This window comes from Lepidochelys kempii, chromosome 7 (assembly GCF_965140285.1).
Source record: "Lepidochelys kempii isolate rLepKem1 chromosome 7, rLepKem1.hap1, whole genome shotgun sequence".
Lineage (NCBI taxonomy): Eukaryota > Metazoa > Chordata > Testudines > Cheloniidae > Lepidochelys > Lepidochelys kempii.
Window position 1 is genome coordinate 113,740,680 of NC_136386.1, and position 20,906 is coordinate 113,761,585.

The following is a 20,906-nucleotide window of genomic DNA, read 5'->3' on the forward strand; positions in this document are numbered from 1 at the left end:
GTGGCACCTTAGAGACTAACCAATTTATTAGAGCATAAGCTTTCGTGAGCTACAGCTCACTTCCTCAGATGCATATCGTGGAAACTGCAGCAGGCTTTATATATACACAGAGAATATGAAACAATACCTATTCCCACCCCACTGTCCTGCTGGTAATAGCTTATCTAAAGTGATTTCCAGCACAAATCCAGGTTTTCTCACCCTCCACCCCCCCACACAAATTCACTCTCCTGCTGGTGATAGCCCATCCAAAGTGACAACTCTTTACACAATGTGCATGACAATCAAGCTGGGCTATTTCCTGCACAAATCCAGGTTCTCACATCCCCCCCACCCCCATACACACACAAACTCACTCTCCTGCTGGTAATAGCTCATCCAAACTGACCACTCTTCAAGTTAAAATCCAAGTTAAACCAGAACATCTGGGGGGGGGGGGGGGTAGGAAAAAACAAGAGGAAACAGGCTACCTGTTTCCTCTTGTTTTTTCCTACCCCCCCCCCCCCCCCCCGATGTTCTGGTTTAACTTGGATTTTAACTTGAAGAGTGGTCAGTTTGGATGAGCTATTACCAGCAGGAGAGTGAGTTTGTGTGTGTATGGGGGTGGGGGGGATGTGAGAACCTGGATTTGTGCAGGAAATAGCCCAGCTTGATTGTCATGCACATTGTGTAAAGAGTTGTCACTTTGGATGGGCTATCACCAGCAGGAGAGTGAATTTGTGTGGGGGGGTGGAGGGTGAGAAAACCTGGATTTGTGCTGGAAATCACTTTAGATAAGCTATTACCAGCAGGACAGTGGGGTGGGAATAGGTATTGTTTCATATTCTCTGTGTATATATAAAGCCTGCTGCAGTTTCCACGATATGCATCTGAGGAAGTGAGCTGTAGCTCACGAAAGCTTATGCTCTAATAAATTGGTTAGTCTCTAAGGTGCCACAAGTCCTCCTTTTCTTTTTGCGAATACAGACTAACACGGCTGTTACTCTGAAACCTAAAAAATATTGGAAATCTCTTCCCCATGCAGGTACTTGCAGGCCATGTCATCTCTTAATTTTCTCTTGGATAAACTAAATGGACAGTTCGACCTAAGCTCAATAAGACTGTTTTTCCAGCACTTAAAATATTCTTGTGCCTCTTTTCTGAACCCGTTCCAATTTTTGAAGATGTTTTTAGAGTTCTGACACAAGAATTGGACACAGTATTCCAGTAATGGTTTTAATAATGTTGTATGCATCCCTACTCCTACTTGATATTCCCCTGCTTGGGCCTCTATCAGTTATGTTAGTCCTCCTAGACACACTGAGAGCTCATGTTCAATTACCCTTCATTCCTTTTCAGTGTCACTGCATCCGGGATACTATCTCCCAACATTCTTTGTCCCTAGAGATCTGATCTTTGTCCTTATTAAAATGCATGCTCAAATTTAGACCTACAGGACTAGTATGAACTAATTAGGAAGCTCAGGCGTAAGCTCTAAGTATGAAAAGTCCACTAGGAGCATCGGTGCATGAAAACTACATTGATCCCATTCCAAAATATTTTACAAGTTAATATGCAACAAGATTAAGGATGAGAAGACAGAGAGAGCATAGAAAAATGAAGGGTTGAGACAACTCACCATCATCTTTGAAGATCTGACAGAAGAAGTCTCCCGGATTGTTCACCGTACACAGCATGACATTTACTATCTGTTTAAGAGTCAGCTTAACCCATGTACAATCCATTTTATTTATTGTTTCTCCTACAGCTAAAGGGTGAAGGGGAAAAAGAAGAAAACAGGGTCAGAGAGACATAAAAGACAGCATTATAGGGAAAGAAAATGTACATTCTAAATGCCCATTCTTGGCCACATAACTGACCATACTCATTTCAAGTCACCTAATAGATTACTGTATATCTATTGTACAGTATAGATAAAACCAGCTTCTATAGCAACTTTTCATGTACTTACCACTTACTTCCTTCACAGTGTTAACAGTTTCATTTATTGTCAAGACATCCTTGGAATATTTCACTGCATAGCCTGATTCTAAAAGATGTTTAGATACATTTATTATTGGAGTAACAGATTCATCTGCAATCTCTACAACAGAGCTATTCTCCTTTTTGTCCACCACTCTTATAGTGATCATTTTATTTTGCACTAGTTGTTTCATCAGAGAGATAGCTTCCAAGGACCAGGCTCCTGATGGGGGCTTCACACCTGAAAGTGAAATTTAAAGGAAAGAAATATTATCTTATTTCAAGCTGGACTGTAGTTATTGGGAGTTGTTCTCCCACAATCCCCATTCTTGAACTAGTTCATTCTTCATTTTGTGAAGCTGTTTTATGAATAACATTGTCAATGGTTGAAATTACTTGCCATTTAAATATGCATCAAATCAATAGCAGCATATGCCAGTGATTTAATGTCAGGGGTTACAAAATGCTGAAGGGAAACTATTAAGGTAGCGTCTAGAGTCCTAGAGATCAGAGAGCCATTGTTAGATATGGCAAGTGCTCCCCCAACACATCTCAATACTGCTAAGCGAGAGACACTCAATTTTTGTATTGCTTGACACAGTTTTAATGATGGAAACGCTTAAAAGAAAGGTTACTTTGTAGTTGTAGATGATTGCCAGTATAGACATACTTGTGTTTTGCCATACACTCTCAGTGCCAAGTAAGAACCCCCTAGAAAAGCAGTAGTCATTGGACTTCGGGATGCCATGGCTGGACTCAGGTACATATTAAGATGGAATCCCCAGCACGCCATGCACTATCAGAATCTTCAGCACCTCTTTCTAACTTTGCTATTTCCCTATGTTTTGTTTTAGATTTTTGGTGATAGTTCTACAAAGTTAACATTAGACTTCCCCACTGTATAGTGTCAGATGGATCATTGCAAACTGTTGGTTCAATTCAAGGCAAACATCTCCACGTTTAATGCGGTATTAGTCTACTCTATTCTTCATTTTATCAATGAACTGCTCCATTTATAGGAGCTGCACTGCAATACCGGCACAGAAACAGTCAGATTCCAAAACATGCACCTCTTACAACACCAAAATTACTACATCTCTACCCTGACATAACGCAATCCTCGGGAGCCAAAAAAATCTTATTGTGTTATAGGTGAAACCACGTTAGAGCAAACTTGCTGTGGCCTCGAGCATTTCTATTATTAATGGCCACTTCCCACCCCGACTGACCCCTCAGAACGCCTGAGCCATCCAACCCCACCCCCACTCCCTGTCTGCCCCAACACCTATCTACACCCCTGCCCCCTGACAGGCTCCCCGGGACTCCCACGTCCACGTTCCCCTCCCCCGACCGCCCTGCCCTCAGAACCTCCAAACCATCCAACCCCCCACTGCTCCCTGTCCCCTGACCGCCCCCCAAGACCCTCGGCCCAGCTCCCTTAACACGCCACTCAGAGCAGCGTGTTGGAGCCAGACGCGCTGATCCACCTGAGCGCACAGCCCCACCCTCCAGAGCACGGCTTTACTGCGTTATAGCCGAATTCGTGTTATATTGGGTCAAGTTATATTGGGGGAGAGGTGTATTACCAAATTACCAAAAACACTATTGCTGATTCCATCCAGTGTGATTTGCAGGGCATGCCCCATGTGCATGGGTTCTATCCCTAAAGGCACAGCCATCCTTTAAGGTTTTCCTCTTTTACAAAGCTTTAGAGCCTGAGCAGCATCTCAACCTTGTCCTTTTGACAGGATTAAATGGAATATTCCTTACTGACAATGTTAAGAAAATGCTCAGAGGCTTCAAAAAAGCCACTTTGATCCAAGGGAGCGTCTGATCCATAGTTTGCCAAAAAGTACCATTCAAATATTCGGTGCCGTCAAATTTTTCCAAGGAAGAACTGGTGCCTAAGAAAGTCATTGCAGCCAGTACCTCAACACATTAGAGCCAAGGCCATATGCACAATGCACAAGTGCATATTTGAGGACAGTACAGTTCTTACAGTATATTTTATTCCTTTTTACTAGATATCTTTACTATGCACATTTGAAAGGACTTTAGCTTTATGAATTTTAACATTCCTGTTATCACTATGAAGTGCTAATTTGATTTTCTACAGGTAGCTTTCAAACCTTAACCTCATCCTCCCTCCCTCCATCAGTCAGTGGTTGCATCTGGTCTTAAATTAGGCAAATTCTGAAAAAATTTTGCCCCACATCTGTTTTGAACTTTATTTTTCATCCCACCTGCAATAGCTTGTAGTTCATTTCATACCTGCTAGCGTACACTTTATAGCTTGCACTGGCAACTCCAATAATTTTGGGATCATAGGGCGAAGCCTAGCCACTTGGAGAACTTCAAAGTTACCATAATCTATGTAGCCCACTAAAGCAGTATCTTCAGAGGTATATGCTAGAACAGAGGCACGATACCACTGATTGTCTTCTGGAAGGAAAGATGCAGATACAAACATTCTGTGAATGATTAATTCCTAAGCACCAAAAGGATTTCTTGGCAACACATTAATACAAAATGCAATGGCTCTGAACTATAATATTGTCATGGGTTGAGTTAAACCTTGTTGAAGCTGTTAAGTATAACAGCTACCCTTCATTCAAAATAAAAGAAAAAAAACAAGCTCCTTAATGGAACCAGATAGCTGAAACAACAGGAGATTCCACCCAAAAGATGGGCAAAGCCCTGCCCAAAACAAAAGCACCCGCAAGTCCCACCAGAAACAGAGCTATGTGGCCAGAGGGGTTTCACTGGGTACTGCTTGATGGAGAGGCATCTGTCAGAGACAGCAGAAAGACTACAGAGGCAGACAGAAAAGGCAACAAGAAAGCAAAGGAGACAGCCAGAAAAAGCACTAGGAGCATGGCCCTGAGAAGAAGCTAAGTTAAAACATTTTAGGGCTAGGTGCTAGCTGGAAAGGGCTTAGGACAGAGGGCAAATAACTGTCTCCTGTTTAATTCCTACTGCACTCAGGGAAACAGGACTTTAATGCAATCCTGTTTATTGATAAATACCTGATGATCAATGTTTCCTCCTCCTGGAAATAACCTGCAGGGCTAATTGCTCAGGTCAAAAAAGGGATAGCAATAGGTTTAGATTGTGTTAAGGCATTTGGAAACTTAAAGTGAGATATTAGCGAACTTTACTCCACTATCACAACTATGTTCACCGAAACAGATGAGCAAAGACCGAATCCCCCTGCCAATATCAAAGTAAACATTGCTGGACGTTGCACTGCTTCTCTGATCCCCATTTTCTTGTCTCTTGTATTATGTATCCCATACTGTTTCTGGACACAAGAAAACTGTTTATTTAGCACATCGGTAGTATTCTCTTCCTCCGGCCTAAAGGCTTTTTCCTCAACGTCAGCTAGAAATTTCTTCAGGGTTTCCCTGAAAGTATTTCTACCCAAGAATTTATCCAATGCTACAGTTTCCTTGGTGTAAGTACCCATTCCAGGCTCTTAATCACAGCTGGTGTCTGGTCACAACACTGGTTACCTAGATGTGGCTGATAATTCTGTATCCACAGGTAAACTGGGTCCAAGTAAAATGATAAAAGCCCTGTCTACACACAGAAATATCTTTGAATTAAATATATTTCTAAAAAAGTTTAGAGAGTTGCACCAATTAGTTAATGTAGACACTCAAATCTATTTAAGAGTGCTTTATAGAGATTTAGTTTAATTTGGTAAGAAATTAAACATAATAGCGATCAGCCATTTAGAGTCATCCTTTCCCTCTCCTTTACCTGTGAACTGGGCACAACAGACTTCTCCAGCAGCTGGACAGAAATTTGGGATAGTGGGGATTTTGTTACAGTATTCACCCAAGGATACTTGAAGCTCAGCAAGCTGGCCTGTTGACAATAAGAGTTTTTGGAAAATACTCATTAACAAGACTTCTTTAAGCAAGCACTACAAGACAAACCCTTTTAACTCAATGCCCAAAATTAAGATTTATCTATTACATAAAAATCAGTATTAGGCTCCTTTGTGTGTCAAAAGAAGGATTTCCCAAAAGCCTGAAAGAACAGAGGTTTCCTATAATCAATGGTATTTCTCCAGTGGACAAAAATCAACTTCTTTCTGTATAACTGGGTGGGATGGTTTTTCAGTCTCAGTACTGGAACAGACTTGTCAAAACTTGTGACAGCAAAGGCACATCAGCTCTCTAAAAATCTAATTCAATGACAAACTTCATTAATGCAGAGCTAAAGTTGGTTGGTGGTTCCTAGTGCCCTTCCAGGACATTCCAGGAGTTCAACAAAATTCAAACCTCTGAAAACCAACAAATAAGGAGTTAAGGGACAATTCTAACTGATCCTGAAGCTGGCAATAGCCACTGGGAATTATCAGCATGCACTCCTGCTGCATTCACTGTGTTAGGTATAGCATGATCAAAGGAAAGAGGTGCATATGTACCTTGAGAGATCTAGTATGCCTCATTTCAGCAATGAGTTCTGTAGGCTGTCATTAGCGGTACAAAGGGAGCTTCTTGCCAGGGGGAATGGCAGCAATAAAGTAGGATACGAGTGGTCTCTGGGTTTAATGATGGCTAAGTGAAAGTACAGTGTTAAATACCACCCTGAGCCTAATGGTGAAGGGGTTGTAAAATTTAGCAGGTGTATGCTGTTTCTGTGGAGTAAACTACATTTGAGTGAAAGTCAGGTGTAAGTAGCTCCTGTTCTGTACAGATCACCTAGCCATGTGTTTTGCCTAAAGAGGCAGCGTTAGACAGTCCAACAGTGACCACCTACCCTATTCCCTAAGTTCAGCACTATCTGCAGAGTGAGTGTTATGGATCTTATTGAGGCATTGCTCAAAGAGATCGGAGTTAAGGTTGTGCTGGTGTGCATCTTTGTTCTAGTTCCTGGTTTTCAGAGGTCTGAGTTCTGCCTGAAATGCTGGCCAGGCCAGGTCTTCCCCCACCCTGCTAACCTCCCACCCTGCATGGGAGCGATAGGAAATACAAACTGAAAGCACCTAAGTTTTCAGAGGTGTAAATCTGCATTACTTTCAGCACTCCTGCTCTTCCCCTCCCACCCTTACCGATCCCAGCTCACATGGGAGGCAGGGAGAGGGGCTCGGAGCCCCTGAGAGGAATAGGGCTCCACCAACTTCTAATCCCTCCAAATCCTCCTCCCATCATCCGACGCTAAATCTCCACACCTATTCCCTCCCCCATCTGCTTGCACTCAACTCTCACAACCGCAAGTACTGTATAGAAAACATTTGTATTGCATTTTCCCCCTGTAAATCATTTGAGCCCCTTCTGAATTATCTGCTTTACTCTGATTATATTAAAAAACCCCACAACCCTTGACATGGGTGGATAGTAGCATCAGATCTACAGAGCTCTAAGATTTCTGCCAAAAGGTAGGATTCAAACTTACAGTGCCTTGGTATAGCTCAGGTTTTGACAGCCACAGCATGTTCCCTTGAGCTACCCAGGGTTATGTGAAACTTGGTTGCATGGAAACAGTTTTCCCTAAGTCTTTCTGCACATGCACATTGTAATGTGATGTGTGAGTGTTTAGCACAGGGGTAGGCAACCTATGGCATGTGTGCCAAAGGCGGCACGCGAGCTGATTTTCAGTGGCACTCACACTGCCTGGGTCCTGGCCATCGGTCTGGGGGGCTCTGCATTTTAATTTAATTTTAAATGAAGCTTCTTAAACATTTTAAAAACCTTATTTACTTTACATACAACAATAGTTTAGTTATGTATTAAAGACTTATAGAAAGAGACCTTCTAAAAACGTTAAAATGTATTACTGGCACGTGAAACCTTAAATTAGAGTGAATAAATGAAGACTCGGTACACCACTTCTGAAAGGTTGCCGACCCCTGGTTTAGCATATACCATTCTAGACAACTACACATGCCCTTTAATATTTTCAGTACTGCTTCCTCAAAGGGGCTGTGGATGCCATGCACTAGCTGTGCTAAAATGTCAAGCAACGGATTAGGTGGGGGATGATCCAAGCCCCAGGTGTGTGCGCAAAAATTTGGTAGTTTGTGGACTACATGAAATGCTTGAGGGGTTTGGGTTCCTCAGGAACCACTTGCTCAAATGACCCCAAATTTGGATCACTAACCCTACCCCACTCTCCCGTAAGGCACAGCATCCTTCAAGACCATCTAAGCCCATCTAACCACAACAGATTTTTAGAGCACTACAACTCAACCTTAACTAAAGCAGAACTTGGCTCCGTTACAGTAAAATGTTGCAGATTATTCTACAAAATCTTTTCCTTTGCTCTAGATGAGAGAATTCAAGACTCTACAGAATTTAAAGAGATTCAAGGACCCCTCATGACACCGTACAATGCAACCTGGCGTCCTTATGGTTTGCCATGTCTGGATGAAAAGGCTGGCATTTTTTTTTCCTCATCAAGGTAACCTTTGGTCTCAAATCACAGGATAGAGGTCTTCGTTCTTATAGTTCAACTGGGCCATCAGAAATGGATTTAATATAATGTAAGAAAGTCTTATGAGCTTCAAATGGAGGAAGTCTAGTATATTCTGGGAGACTTGTCACTGAAGAGCCAGTCAACAAGACAGGTTTCAGAGTAGCAGTCATGTTAGTCTGTATCTGATGCATACTGTATGCAACCGATGAAGTGAGCTGTAGCTCACGAAAGCTTATGTTCTAATAAATTTGTTGATCTCTAAGGTGCCACAAGAACTCCTTTTCTTTTTACGAATACAGGAAATCTTTAAGATTCTCCAATTCCAGAGGCTGGCTGCTACCACTGATAAATTTAATAAATCTCAGAAGCTGCTTCCCAGATGAAAGGCAAAGTGCAATATTGGAATTGCAGGTTTCCAATAGAATCAGGTATTTTTTGTGCTCAGGACAAGTACTTTATAGAGCTATGAAATCCAAGAATTTCTTCAGAGCACCAGCTAAATGACTAACCAGGGCACCTTCATCTTGAATCTCTGGAGATGACAAAAGTCTAACTATCAGGTCTAAGATTGTTCAGAGGTGAAAACACGTAAGTGAAAAAAAAACACTGTTCTGTTTTGGTATGTACATGCCTGAACACCACATATCACAGAAAGCCAATCTTTACAAGAGTGATGAATTCTATTCCGCGATCTAGAGGATGAATTCCTGTTAGAAAATTCCCAGCCAGCTCTAGTATATATTTTTCAGTCAAAATTCTTCAACAGAAAATAGTTTTTGTAAAATCAACATTTTAATTGAAAAAATTTTGATTTTCTAAAATGTTTTCAGTTTTCCCAATGGAAAAATCAAAAACAACAGCTATTTACCCTACAGTAACCGGCTCTCTAAATGGTTGTCCACACAGATTCCACTCTTGGTACACAAGTGCCTTACATGCCCAAGATCAGATTCTTTTTGAATAGCATCCCCTCATATTCTCTTGCCCACCGCAGCCAAGCAGGACATGCAACTGCTACTCAGTTTCTTTGACAATAAAAATCCCACATAGTGGGACTTCAATTAGTGAGGATGCAAGGTGGGTAGTGGAACCTGTGTGGATAACACATCTCAAGGAACCAAGCTTACCATAGGGTAAGTAACCATTGCTTACTCTATGGTAACCATAAAGAGAAGTATAACTTGAAGAGTGACTGGAGAACTGGTCTACCAAAGGTGGCATCTGATCTGGAAACCCAAACCAGGAAAGTAATGGGAAGTGAACATGTGGACCTAGCTCTATATGCCCATACCACGTTTCAGAAATCCAAGCATTTGACAGGGAAGTTGCTGAGGTTGCATGAGCCCTCGTGGCATGCATCCTAACAATGTCTTGTTAACCCCTTGAAAGCAAAGTCTGATGTAGTCCAAAACCCATTTAGATAATCTGAAGGGAGATAGAGGGTTAGAGGAAACTCTCCACGAAAAAGTCATGAACACTCTTGTTAATACTCTGAATGACTTAGTTCTGACTAAATAAAAAGATAAAGCTCTCACTACATCCAAGGTTTATAGTTTCATTTTGGCTGGATTAGAGTGGGGTTTTAAAAAGAATAGTAGGAGATGAATAGATTGAGATGAAAACCCAATACCACCTTAGGCAAAAACTTGATGAGGCCTGAACTCATCCTTATAGAATATAGTTTAGGGAAACTCTGCCATGAGGATCTTCACCAACTCTTCAGGAGGTGTCCAGATAGCAGTCACATTAGTTAGGAGAAATGATAAAGAGCAGTTGCCAAGGGCTCAAAGGGTGGGATGGAGATAGAAGTATGCAAAGTTCCCCTCTATTCAACATTGGTCAGGTCGCATTTGGAGTACTGTGTCCAGTTTTGGGCCCCACACTACAAGGATGTGGAAAAACTGGAAAGCGTCCAGCGGAGGGCAACAAAAATTATTAGGGGACTGGAACTCATGACTTACGAGGAGAGGCTGAGGAACTGGGATTGTTTAGTCTGCAGAAGAGAAGAATGAGGGGAGATTTGGTAGCTGCTTTCAACTACCTGAAACTGGGTCCCAAAGAGGATGGATCCAGACTGTTCTCAGTGGTAGCAGATGACAGAACAAGGAGTAATGGTCTCAAGTTGCAATGGGGGAGGTTTATGTTGGATATTAGGAAAAACTTTTTCATTAGGAAGGTGGTGAAGCACTGGAATGTGTTACCTAGGGAGGTGGTGGAATCTCCATCCTTAAGAGGTTTTTAAGGTCAGGCTTAACAAAGCCCTGGCTGGGATGATTTAGTTAGGGATGGTCCTGCTTTGAGCAGGGGGTTGGACTAGACGAATGTGCATTGCTAGAATGTGCATTGCTATTCTGCTCAGTATTATTGGCGGAGAACATCCAACTGTCTATTGTTTTTCCTGAGTCAGTTCAGGTGGTATATCAAGGGTATCTGTAATCCACGTCAAGAGGTCCTCAAAGGTCTTAAATTTGTCGAACCCCTGAAGAGGGTGGGTTGACCACCTCCCTGGGGGAGGAAGAGATCCGAACCTGGGGCGTACTAGTCATCCACTGAAATAGTCTTGGCCATTTGAAGAAGTTGGGTTATAATTAAGCTAAGTTATTAAGGATTGTATCTGTTATGATTATACAGGCTACTGCCAGGCTCAGCTAATTTAAGTGGGGCCACTGTAACTCAATCAGCATTCTTCCTTTATAGCTGACAAATCTCAATATGGAGCACAATGCACCTTAGGAGGATGTCAGAGCTGAACTGCTCTAATAAAGCAGAACATGTTCTCATGGCAGGAAATGGAAGATTTTCTGGATACATTAAAATTGCAGACAGTGCAGAAATATGTATTTTCAAGGTATTAGCCTTCAATATGATATCAAAACCATCTTGCAAAAACTCCAAAGCATGAGACACTTTGGCTACATGATGCTGAATGTGTCTCTGCACCATGCCTTGAATTTAGACCAGATCCTTCAGTAAACTCTTTTTATTGATTTTCTCCTATATGCTAAGAGAGTTTCTGTGAGACCAGCAGAGTAACCATTTCATTTTAGAAAATTCCTTTCAAATGCCAAGGTGCTAAATTTAACTTGCTCGGATCCTAATGAAGACTCTGGGATAACACATGTGGCAGCAGATTCAGGAACAATGGTGGCTCCACGGTTATGTTCATGATGTCCAGAAACCAAGGCCTCTTGAGCCACTGCAGGCCACTAAGGCCTTGTCTACACTACAGTTTTGTGGACAAAAGTCAGCTTTCATCAATAAAACAGTGGAGGTGTACATACTACAATGCTCCTCCTGCCAATTTAACTCTCCTGCTACGCTGACAAAATAAAACCACCCCGAGAGGCACAGAGCTTTTTGCTGCTAAGTCAGAGCGACGCAGTGTCAGTGTAGACACTGCGCTTGCTTATGTCGCCATAAATGGCCTCCAGGAGGTGTCCTACAATGCCCATCCTGACCAATCTTGTCAGCCGTTCGAACTCTACTGCCCTGCAGCCAGGTACACAGGCATTCATCCTCTCCTCCTTTAAAAGACTGGGAATTTTTTGAAATTCCACTTGCTGTTCGCTCAGCACGGAAAGCTCATAAGGCATCTTCCCAGCTGATCCTAGCGGCTCCATGCAGCAAACGCTCTCCCACTTGGAATATACCAGAGTTGCTGGATCTGCGGGGAGAGGAGGCTATGCAGTCCTAGCTCCACTCCAGCCATAAGAACTTCAATACCTATGATCAGATTTCCTGTGGCATGTTGGAGAAGGGCTACAAAAGGAACAGGCAACAGTGGTTTGTGAAGATCAAGGAGCTGAGGCAGGCGTATCAGAAGGCAAGGGATACAAATTGTCACCCTAGTGCTGCACCAAAGACCCGCCACTTTTATAAGCAGCTGGACACCATCCTCGGCGGTGACCCCACCTCCACTGCTAAGAGCCCCGTGGATACTTTCAGGGGACTGGAGACAGCAGCCAGCGGACTCATTCCTGAGAATGAAGTGGTGGATGAGGAAGTGGAGTTGGAGGATGAGGTGGGACAGGTGATAGGGTCGTCCAGTAGCGTGGTGAGCTAGGACCTCTTCTCAACTCCGGAGGGTTCAAACCAGTCCCAGCATTCGGACTCCAGCGCGTATGATGCAGGAGAGGGGAGCTCTGGTAAGTGCTCATTTTGACTTGATACTGTTTGGTTATATGAGATAGAGTTGTCCTTTGTTTCATTATATACTAGAAGTGGGTTAAGGGATAGACATGCACAAGACTAGTAGTGTTTGCATCTGTTTCCCATTCCCATATGCAGCTACTCAGTGGGGGCCCTGCGGAAAAGTGTGTTAATGCACACAGAGATTTCATGGGTATCCTCCAGAGAGATCTCTAGGAAACTTTCCTGGAGGTACTTGCCAATCCTCTGCCAAGTTTCCTTGGCAAAGCTGCTGTGTTTCTTTCCCCACTATAAGAAACTTTGCCACGCCAACCAGCAATCACTTGTGCAGCAATCAAAGTGGCACACAGGCAAGCAGCATAGGGACCCGGTCTGAAGCCACACACATGCAGGAGATGCCCTTTTGCATCCTTGTTTATCCTCAGGAGTGAGATATCAGCCTCAATTACCTCCACCTGTGGAAAATGGTGGCAGAATTTACAATAATATCCCTCGTTGCTTGCAGCAATTCCTGTAAAAAAACACCTAGGCCCCTTGCCCCATCTTGGGCCTTCCCCTCCCCACCATCCCAGGCCGAACTGACCATGTTTAGGGCACTCGCCCAGCTGCGTGCTTGCCAAGGGAGAACGAGAAAGAGGTGCATTTAACTATTATGATTTAATAGTACAATATTATGATTGTAAGTGCACTCACAATACTGCCTCTGTTTCTTGTGCTTCTGCACCTGTGCCCTTGAGGGGAACCCCCTACACACCAGTGGAGTGCCTCTGTCTGATAAGGAGGCAACCCAGGAGGAGTAAAGGAGGACACATTTAGGGAGGTGCTCCAATCATCTGACACCACAGATCATGATCACAGAGAGTGGAGAGAGACAATTAACAAAAAATTGAAAATATAGTTAGCCTGGAGAGGAAGCAGGGCCAGGAACGGATGATAAAAAGGATGGAAGACCAAATGGAGATGCTGAAGTCCCTGACTGCAGTGCAGTCAGAACACATGCATGCTTGCCTCGGCATGCAGCTTATCAAAAACTGCATGCCATGCCCTTCCCCCACCTCATTCCTGGCATGTTCCTGGCACATCGCAGTAGCCCTTTCACTCTACCCCAGCTGGATTTATACACAGCTATGACAGCCTCCATTAAGAGGAGAGTCTTACTCGGTATCATGTCCCTTGCAAGAAATTGAATTCTATGTATTTGTTATTGCTGTTTAATAAAAATTTACTCATAGAAAATTAATCCTTATTTCATTTTTCTCCCATACCTTGCTGCTGGAATTCACACACAGTGGCAATTGGCACATTTCAGATCACACTCAGGAAGCAATTACCACAAGGTTCATTCCAGGTGGCAAGTAAACAAAGCCTGGCTGAATGCCTTTCATGAAGGCACATTACTGGAGTTCATTGTCAAAGCCTCTATGATTTGAATAGCCCCCCTCTGAGCTCCTCTCATAGCCCTGGTTCCAATAGCCCTGCTCAAAATCAGCCGATCCAGCAGACGCTCCACCCCTGGGGAAACTTTTCCCCCTTAGCTTCACAAATATTATGCAGAGTACAGCAGACTACTGTGACCATAGGAATATTTTTCACACTGAGGTCTAACCTGCCATAAAGGCAGCGCCAGCAAGCCTTTAATCTGCCAAACACACATTCAATGGTCATTCTGCACCTGCTCAGCCTGTTGTGGAAGAGCTCCTTGCTGCTGCCAAGGTTTCCGGTGTAAGGCTTCATGAGCCATGTGAGAAAATGATCCTGGGAAACCCAGCATACCCCTATGGGCATTTCAACATCCCCCATTTGAATCTTCTGGTTTGGAAAGAAAGTCACTGCTTGCAGCTTTCTATACTGGCAAGGGTTCCTGAAGATGCATGCATCATGCACGTTCCCTGACCACCCTGCGTTGGTATCAGTGAAACGATCCTGGTGATCCACAAGTGCCTGCAATGCCAGAAAGAAGTAGCTCTTTTTCTTGAGGAACTCTGTCACAAGATGGTCTGGGGCCAACATCGGGATATACGTGCCATCTATTGACCTGCCAGATTTAGGCAATCCCACTTCTGCAAAGCCATCCATTATTTCCTGCACATTTCCCAGAGTCTCAGTCCTTCATAGAAGGATGCGATTAATGGCCCTGCACATTTGTGTGACTGCAACCCCCAGGGTGGACTTCCCAACTCCAAACTGATTCGCAACTGACCAGGAGTGGTCTGGCGTTGCCAGCTTCCACACAGCGATCACCCCACACTTCTTCACCAAGAGAACAGCTCTCATTTTTGGTATCCTTATGCTGCAGGGCAGGGACGAGCTCTGCACAAAGTTCCAGGAAGGTGAGCTTTGCACATTGGAAAGTTTTGCAGCCACTGCTCGTCATTCCATACCTGCATAATGATGCAATCCCACCAAGTCCATTTCCTCCTTCCTGGTCTTCTGTATTACACTTGTGATGATGGGCACTGGGGAAAAGCATAAAGTAAGCCCTTTTGAAACTTTAGTGACAAGGCATCTATGCCTAGGGATCCTGGCTGCCTTCTTCCTGCAAATTATTGGTGAACCTTTGATGGAAAGATCCAAAATCAGAACTCCAAAAGGATTCATTGTGAAAACTCCATTCTGCCTGATCAATTTTTCTTCTGCTCAGCCAGTCAGTCTTCACATTATTGGTGCTCTTGGTATACAGGGCCCTGATAGACCATAGGTGGACTTCCATCTACTGCATCACAGATGCTGCTTCCTTTTGCAGATCCCTTGACCTCGTACCCTCCTGATGGTTTATGTATGCCATCGCTGCCATGTGTGTGATTACCAAAATATGACTATTCAGCAATGCTGGGGCCCGCTGTCAAAGAGCATACTTAATTGCCCAGCCTCAGCTCTAGGAAAATGTGTGTTTTTCTTTCATTCTGAGATGGACCATATCCCTTGAGCCACCAACTTCTCAGAGAATGTTTCCCAACCTTCCAGACTGTCATCTGTGATGACATACTGCTTTGATTCTGCCTTGGCCAGATCTCCCTGAAATCTCTCTGGACTCATCCACCAACCCAGGGATTTCAACACAAATGACAAAATGTTCAACTTCCAAGATGGGAAAAAAAAAAATCAGAAAATGGTGGAGAAGGGACAGCAGGAAACTCTGGAGAATCCTCATATGCATTCTTGCCAAAGGCACTATGCCTGTGCAGGACATGACCATCCCTACAACACTCAGAGTGCCTACCCATGTCATGTGATACCTCCTCAGGACGGTTAACTGCTGAATTGATCTCGTCCCATTTTTCAGCTGATAAAGATTTTGTGGGCCTCTGTGTCCATCAACACACCAAGATTAACTAGGTGCTGAGAAGGCTGTTGCAACATTTGGATTTTTGTCTGAGCCACCAAAATAGACCCCTCCTTGGAGGAGGCGCTGACTAGAATGATATCCAGGAAAGGGTATACCTGTATCCTGTTCTGCTTGAGCAAAGCCACCAGAATGGGGACTTTTGTGAGATATAGATGACTGTCTGAAAGGCAGAATTTTGTATAAAAAAAACAATTGACCCCATGAACGAAGCACAGAAATCTCCTGTGTACCTACTGAACTTGCATATGAAGATAGGCCTCCTTCAAACTGATTGCTGAAAAATAATCCCTCTGTCATATTGCCACTACTATGGACTTTAAGATCTCCATCTTGACTCTGGCCCTTCTTATGAACTTGTTCAGGTGTTTTAAGTCCAACAATGCTCTGTCCTCCCTGGATCTCTTAGGTACAAAAAACAAGTGAGTATGTTCAGAGAACATCTCCACCTTGGTAATTATCTTGCCGATTTGCAGAAGCTGGTTTATGGCCTTTAGCATATTTTCCTTGTTTGTGGATTTAAGGATACTGGAGAAGGGAGAAAAAGAAGACTCCAAATATTTGAGAATTCTATGATGTACCCTTGTCAAAACACATCCAGGATCCATTAGTCTGATAGGGAGAAAGATCACTGGTCCCTGAATTTTAATAGTCTACCCGCAGTTGTCACTCGTTGGAATTCTCCAGACTTAGTCAGGCATTGTTTTTAAGTGTTGGAATTTGCATTGCAGGAAGACTGATATCTACCCTTTCAAGGCTTACATTTGCTGTAATCTTGCCTTCCATACTTTCAGTAGCCAAGAAAACGAGATTCATACCTGTAATAAGGTCAGCTATCCCTATACCCAGATTTGGAGTAAGGATTGTTCTGTAAGATCTTTTTTGAGTTATCTGAGGATTCCAGCATCACTTTGTCTCTAACAGCTCTCCAAATAAGCCACCTCCTGAATATTTTGAAGACACTAACGTGATTCTGGCTTCTATATTGTCTTTCCAGGCTCATAAACAGGGATGCTATCTGGTCACCATGCTGGAGGCCGTGACATGTGCTGAAAACATCAAAGTATCCCTGGTTTTGTTGGTTATGAAGGCTGAAGCCATTGAGATTTTCTTTAACTCCGAACCTAACCAAAACGATTTCTTCGTCTTTTTTGGGGGGGCACTCTAGCTGCAAAAAACTGTCAATCCAGGCCAGGACTGTCCTTACACAACATGTTGCTGCAGAAGAAGCCCAGATAGGAAGATCATAGATTCATAGAATCATAGAATATCAGGGTTGGAAGGGACCTCAGGAGGTCATCTAGTCCAAGCCCCTGCTCGAAGCAGGACCAATCCCCAATTTTTGCCCCATATCCCTAAATGGCCCCCTCAAGGATTGAACTTACAACCCTGGGTTTAGCAGGCCAAAGCTCAAACCACTGAGCTATCCCTCCCCCCGAACGTACAGAACAATGGTATTTCCATTCTGCAATTGTTGAGTTCTTTTGGGAAAAAATCCCCTTCCATTAGGATACCTGCATCTTAGACTAGTGCTGAAACTGCTCTGACACTTTGGGAAGAGACAAAATCTCCTTTGCTACAGTGTTCGTTGTAGAATTTTTTTGATATACCTGGATATTCCTCAGGTTTTTACAGTATTTCCCATTTGGCTTTAATTACTTTTTCCAAAAAGATGTGAAGGGCAATGTATAGTTCAGATTATGAAACAGCTGGAAAATATTTTTTTGTAATTTCTGGACCAATCGTTTTTTCTTCCTTGTAGTATTTGCTAGTGGGCTCATCCAACAAAATACCTGAAGTATCTAATCACCCTTTGTAACATCTTCTCAAATGACAGTTTGAAAAAGATCCTCTTGCTTTGCTTCATCCTGCTATTTAGATTCTGATTTTAGAGTTCACCTTCCTCCTCTGAAGAAAATCCTGACTTTTGTCTTGACTTTCTCCTCTCTGGGATTTGGATTGAACATACTACCTCGTCTTCTTTTTCTTTGGTGATACCCATGAAGATGAGGATGAAAATGAATTAAATGATGATGAAGATAAAGAAATACTTTTATTATTTTTTTGCTTTCCATGGATCAAAACCTCGTGAGCAGAGTTTTTTGCTCTGGTGATGCGTTAAAGAAACTGCTATTCTCAGAAGAACAGGCCAAGTTTTTTTCCAATATTTCTGTGGTAATTTTTTGAACCCTTTCCCCACTTTTTTAAATTTTACTCTTTAGGGGAGATGGGGATTGGGAATCTGAGTCAGGTGAGGAATACCATGAACCTCCTCTGCTAAATGCATCTCTATCTTTGCCCTTTGGAGAGCAGACCAAATGCTAGTAAGGGGATATTAAGCTGCTGCCCAGGGCTCCAAGATAGCAGACTTTGAGGTAATGGTGCTTTTCATACCAAACCCAAGAGCTGCCTAGCCCAAGAGAGAATTTCTTCCCAGTGAGATTCCCTTCTTCTTCCCTATATATCTATCTATGCAGAATTCCTGACCTTCCCAGAGGCTAATGGAAGGAGACTGAATTTCCTGACACAGATGGGCGGGGTGTGTGTAATGATGTGACCTGCTTTGCAGGAGGGCACATCCCTGAAACAGTCTTAGTCACTTCTTGCTCTCCCGGGCCCGCCTACGGTTTCCCTGTGACAGGATGCTGTCCTTTGACATATCTGCCTCTGGTGGCCAAAGGGCTCTCCATTTTTCTTACATCCTTCAAGACATTCGTAGTCTGGCTAGTGGGGAACTAGCTCCTGGGTCAGAATAAGGCCACCAGAGCAAAACAATTTCCAACCCAGAGAATGAGGCAGCTGGAAAACAAGGCACAAACTTATTGCAGGGATGCAAAGCAGGAGGAACATAGCCTTAGTCTCCTGTCTGGACTTTCTCCATCATCCTAATAGCCCGTTACTTGAGCAGTCGGGAGTGGCGCTGTATGAGACAAACTACATCTTCATATTTTGGGTTTTGTTTTCCCATTCTCTCTTGCAGCAGGTGCTGAATTCCACTTCCCTGTCAGTAGCTACTGGAGGCAGAACAAACCCGAAACTAAGGGGAAGGGTCTCTGAAAAGTGGGGGCTAGTCCCTCGTCTGCCATCCAATCAGCTCTGATTCTGTAGCAGTAGGGGGCAGACAGGCAATGACCCAAACTAACAATCTGTGGACTTAGCCATGAGAGAGAACAGAGGCATCAAGCACTCAAACAGCAACTGCTATAAAGGAAATATCGCACTATTAGTAGTAGTTTAGAATCAGTTCAGCATTAAATAATATTTTTTGGGTCAGTTCAACAAATCAAAAAAAAAAATCACATTTTTTTGTACAAGTAAGGCAGAAAAAATAATTCGGTCAAGTGGCAACACAAGAAAGCTAAACTCTGTGCCATAGGATCTTGCTGTTTTCAGCCTCTTCCAGACTCATAGGTCCTCACCAGCTATTCTAGGCTTCAAGTTACATGCCACTCTTATTCTAGGGCTCCTAGTTTATTCCCCCAACTCCATTTCCCCTCCTTCTGGTCCCACCTTCTTCCCCTGGGACCTTCAGGTGCTTTTTATTAAAAAGAAAATTAGTATATATAATTGTAATATACCATTTTTGCATAAACTATTATGTTAACACGTTTACTTTAGAATGACCTGTATGAATATATTCACTTACGGCCATTATGAATCTGCTGACAGAAAAAGTCTTCTGGCGTTTGAATATGGGCAACTACACCAGAAAATGTATCTCCCACGGATACGGAAAAAACCTTTATGGCTAAATCACTATTGTGAACCAGTTCTTCATCTTCAGCTGTTTTTTCTCTTTCTCCCTCAGAATCCTTTTGTAACACAGTACCTGAGGAAATACAAACATGATAGGAGAAGCTATTTTACTGAGTTAATATTCTAATAACACACACCACATCAGTCAGTGAATTGAAGCTAGTTCCACTGTCCAGCGTCTTAAGTTTGAAACAGAGGGCAACCTAACTTCACCATTAACTCCACACCATCCAAAATAGGAGAAGATACCGTTCCCAAATTTCAGATTAATCTGTCAAAAGCCTGATTGGTTTACTCACCTGTATCTGGGTTCATTTTCTTAGTTTCTTTCCTCTTTGGACTCAATTCATGCCCCATTTCGAGAAGTATTTTATCTAGGTGTTTCCCTATAATACATATTTATGTAAATTAAACTAATTTACATACAAAGGCAGTCTCAGACTAGTTTTTTAAAATCATGTTTTCTGAACGCACTCTCTAAACTATGAACCCTGGAAAATCTGACTTAGACTGTGTCTATTTTACTTGTTGGTCAAGCGTCTAGCATGCCATGGATGTCAAATAACATTTTTATATAGATATACAAACAAGTCTCTGAGTAGTTTGACTACTAAGAAGCTTCCTAAAAACACCCATTTCTCAATTATTACCACCTTGCTAATTTCACTTCACCAAAATATCTATAACAATTGCTACTGAATTTATCATGCCATGACTCTATAGTTAAGGCTGAGTTGCATGTGTCACACCAAGCAGGATTCAACTGCTCCAGATCTTCCCCAAACTTACAGCACTTTGAGTACAGGATGAGGCCTGAGAATTTACAAGTACATCCATTAGTTTATGAGTTAATTAAAAACTGGGTCCTTTAAGATCTTCAGTGTCTGTGACAGTCTCTTCTCTTTGTCCCAAACGAGCAGAACACCACAAATACTTCAAACTCTCAATATAGACAAAAATTAATTTTATCTCATGCACAACCTATATTTGAAGAAGTTGGGTTATAATTAAACTAGATTAGTAATGATCGTATCTTATGATTATACGGGCTACTGCCAGGCTCAGATAACTTAAGTGGGGCCACTGTAACTCAATCAGCATTCTTCCTTTATAGCTAATGAAGGGCCAAAATCCCAATAATATGTATGTAAGATCTTGACTACAGTCTCTATTAAAAATCTCTCTCATAGGCCCAAACTCCATGGCCTGTTCTAAGGCATGAGGCCTGGCTAACAATGGAAAATACATGGCTAAGGAAACTGGAAAAAGC

General features: G+C 42.8%; 1 protein-coding gene across 1 annotated transcript in view; it reads right to left on the bottom strand.

The window, feature by feature from the left end:
* Positions 1–20,906, bottom strand: part of TDRD1 (tudor domain containing 1) — a 53,150-nt gene that overhangs the window by 12,973 nt on the left and 19,271 nt on the right. Inside the window, exons 11-16 of the mRNA XM_073354970.1 lie at positions 19,936–20,022; positions 19,527–19,709; positions 5,725–5,832; positions 4,234–4,404; positions 1,952–2,203; positions 1,619–1,747 (exon numbers count right to left, since the gene is read on the bottom strand). Coding sequence (XP_073211071.1) covers positions 1,619–1,747; positions 1,952–2,203; positions 4,234–4,404; positions 5,725–5,832; positions 19,527–19,709; positions 19,936–20,022 — 930 coding nt within the window. The remainder of the gene's footprint in view (positions 1–1,618; positions 1,748–1,951; positions 2,204–4,233; positions 4,405–5,724; positions 5,833–19,526; positions 19,710–19,935; positions 20,023–20,906) is intronic.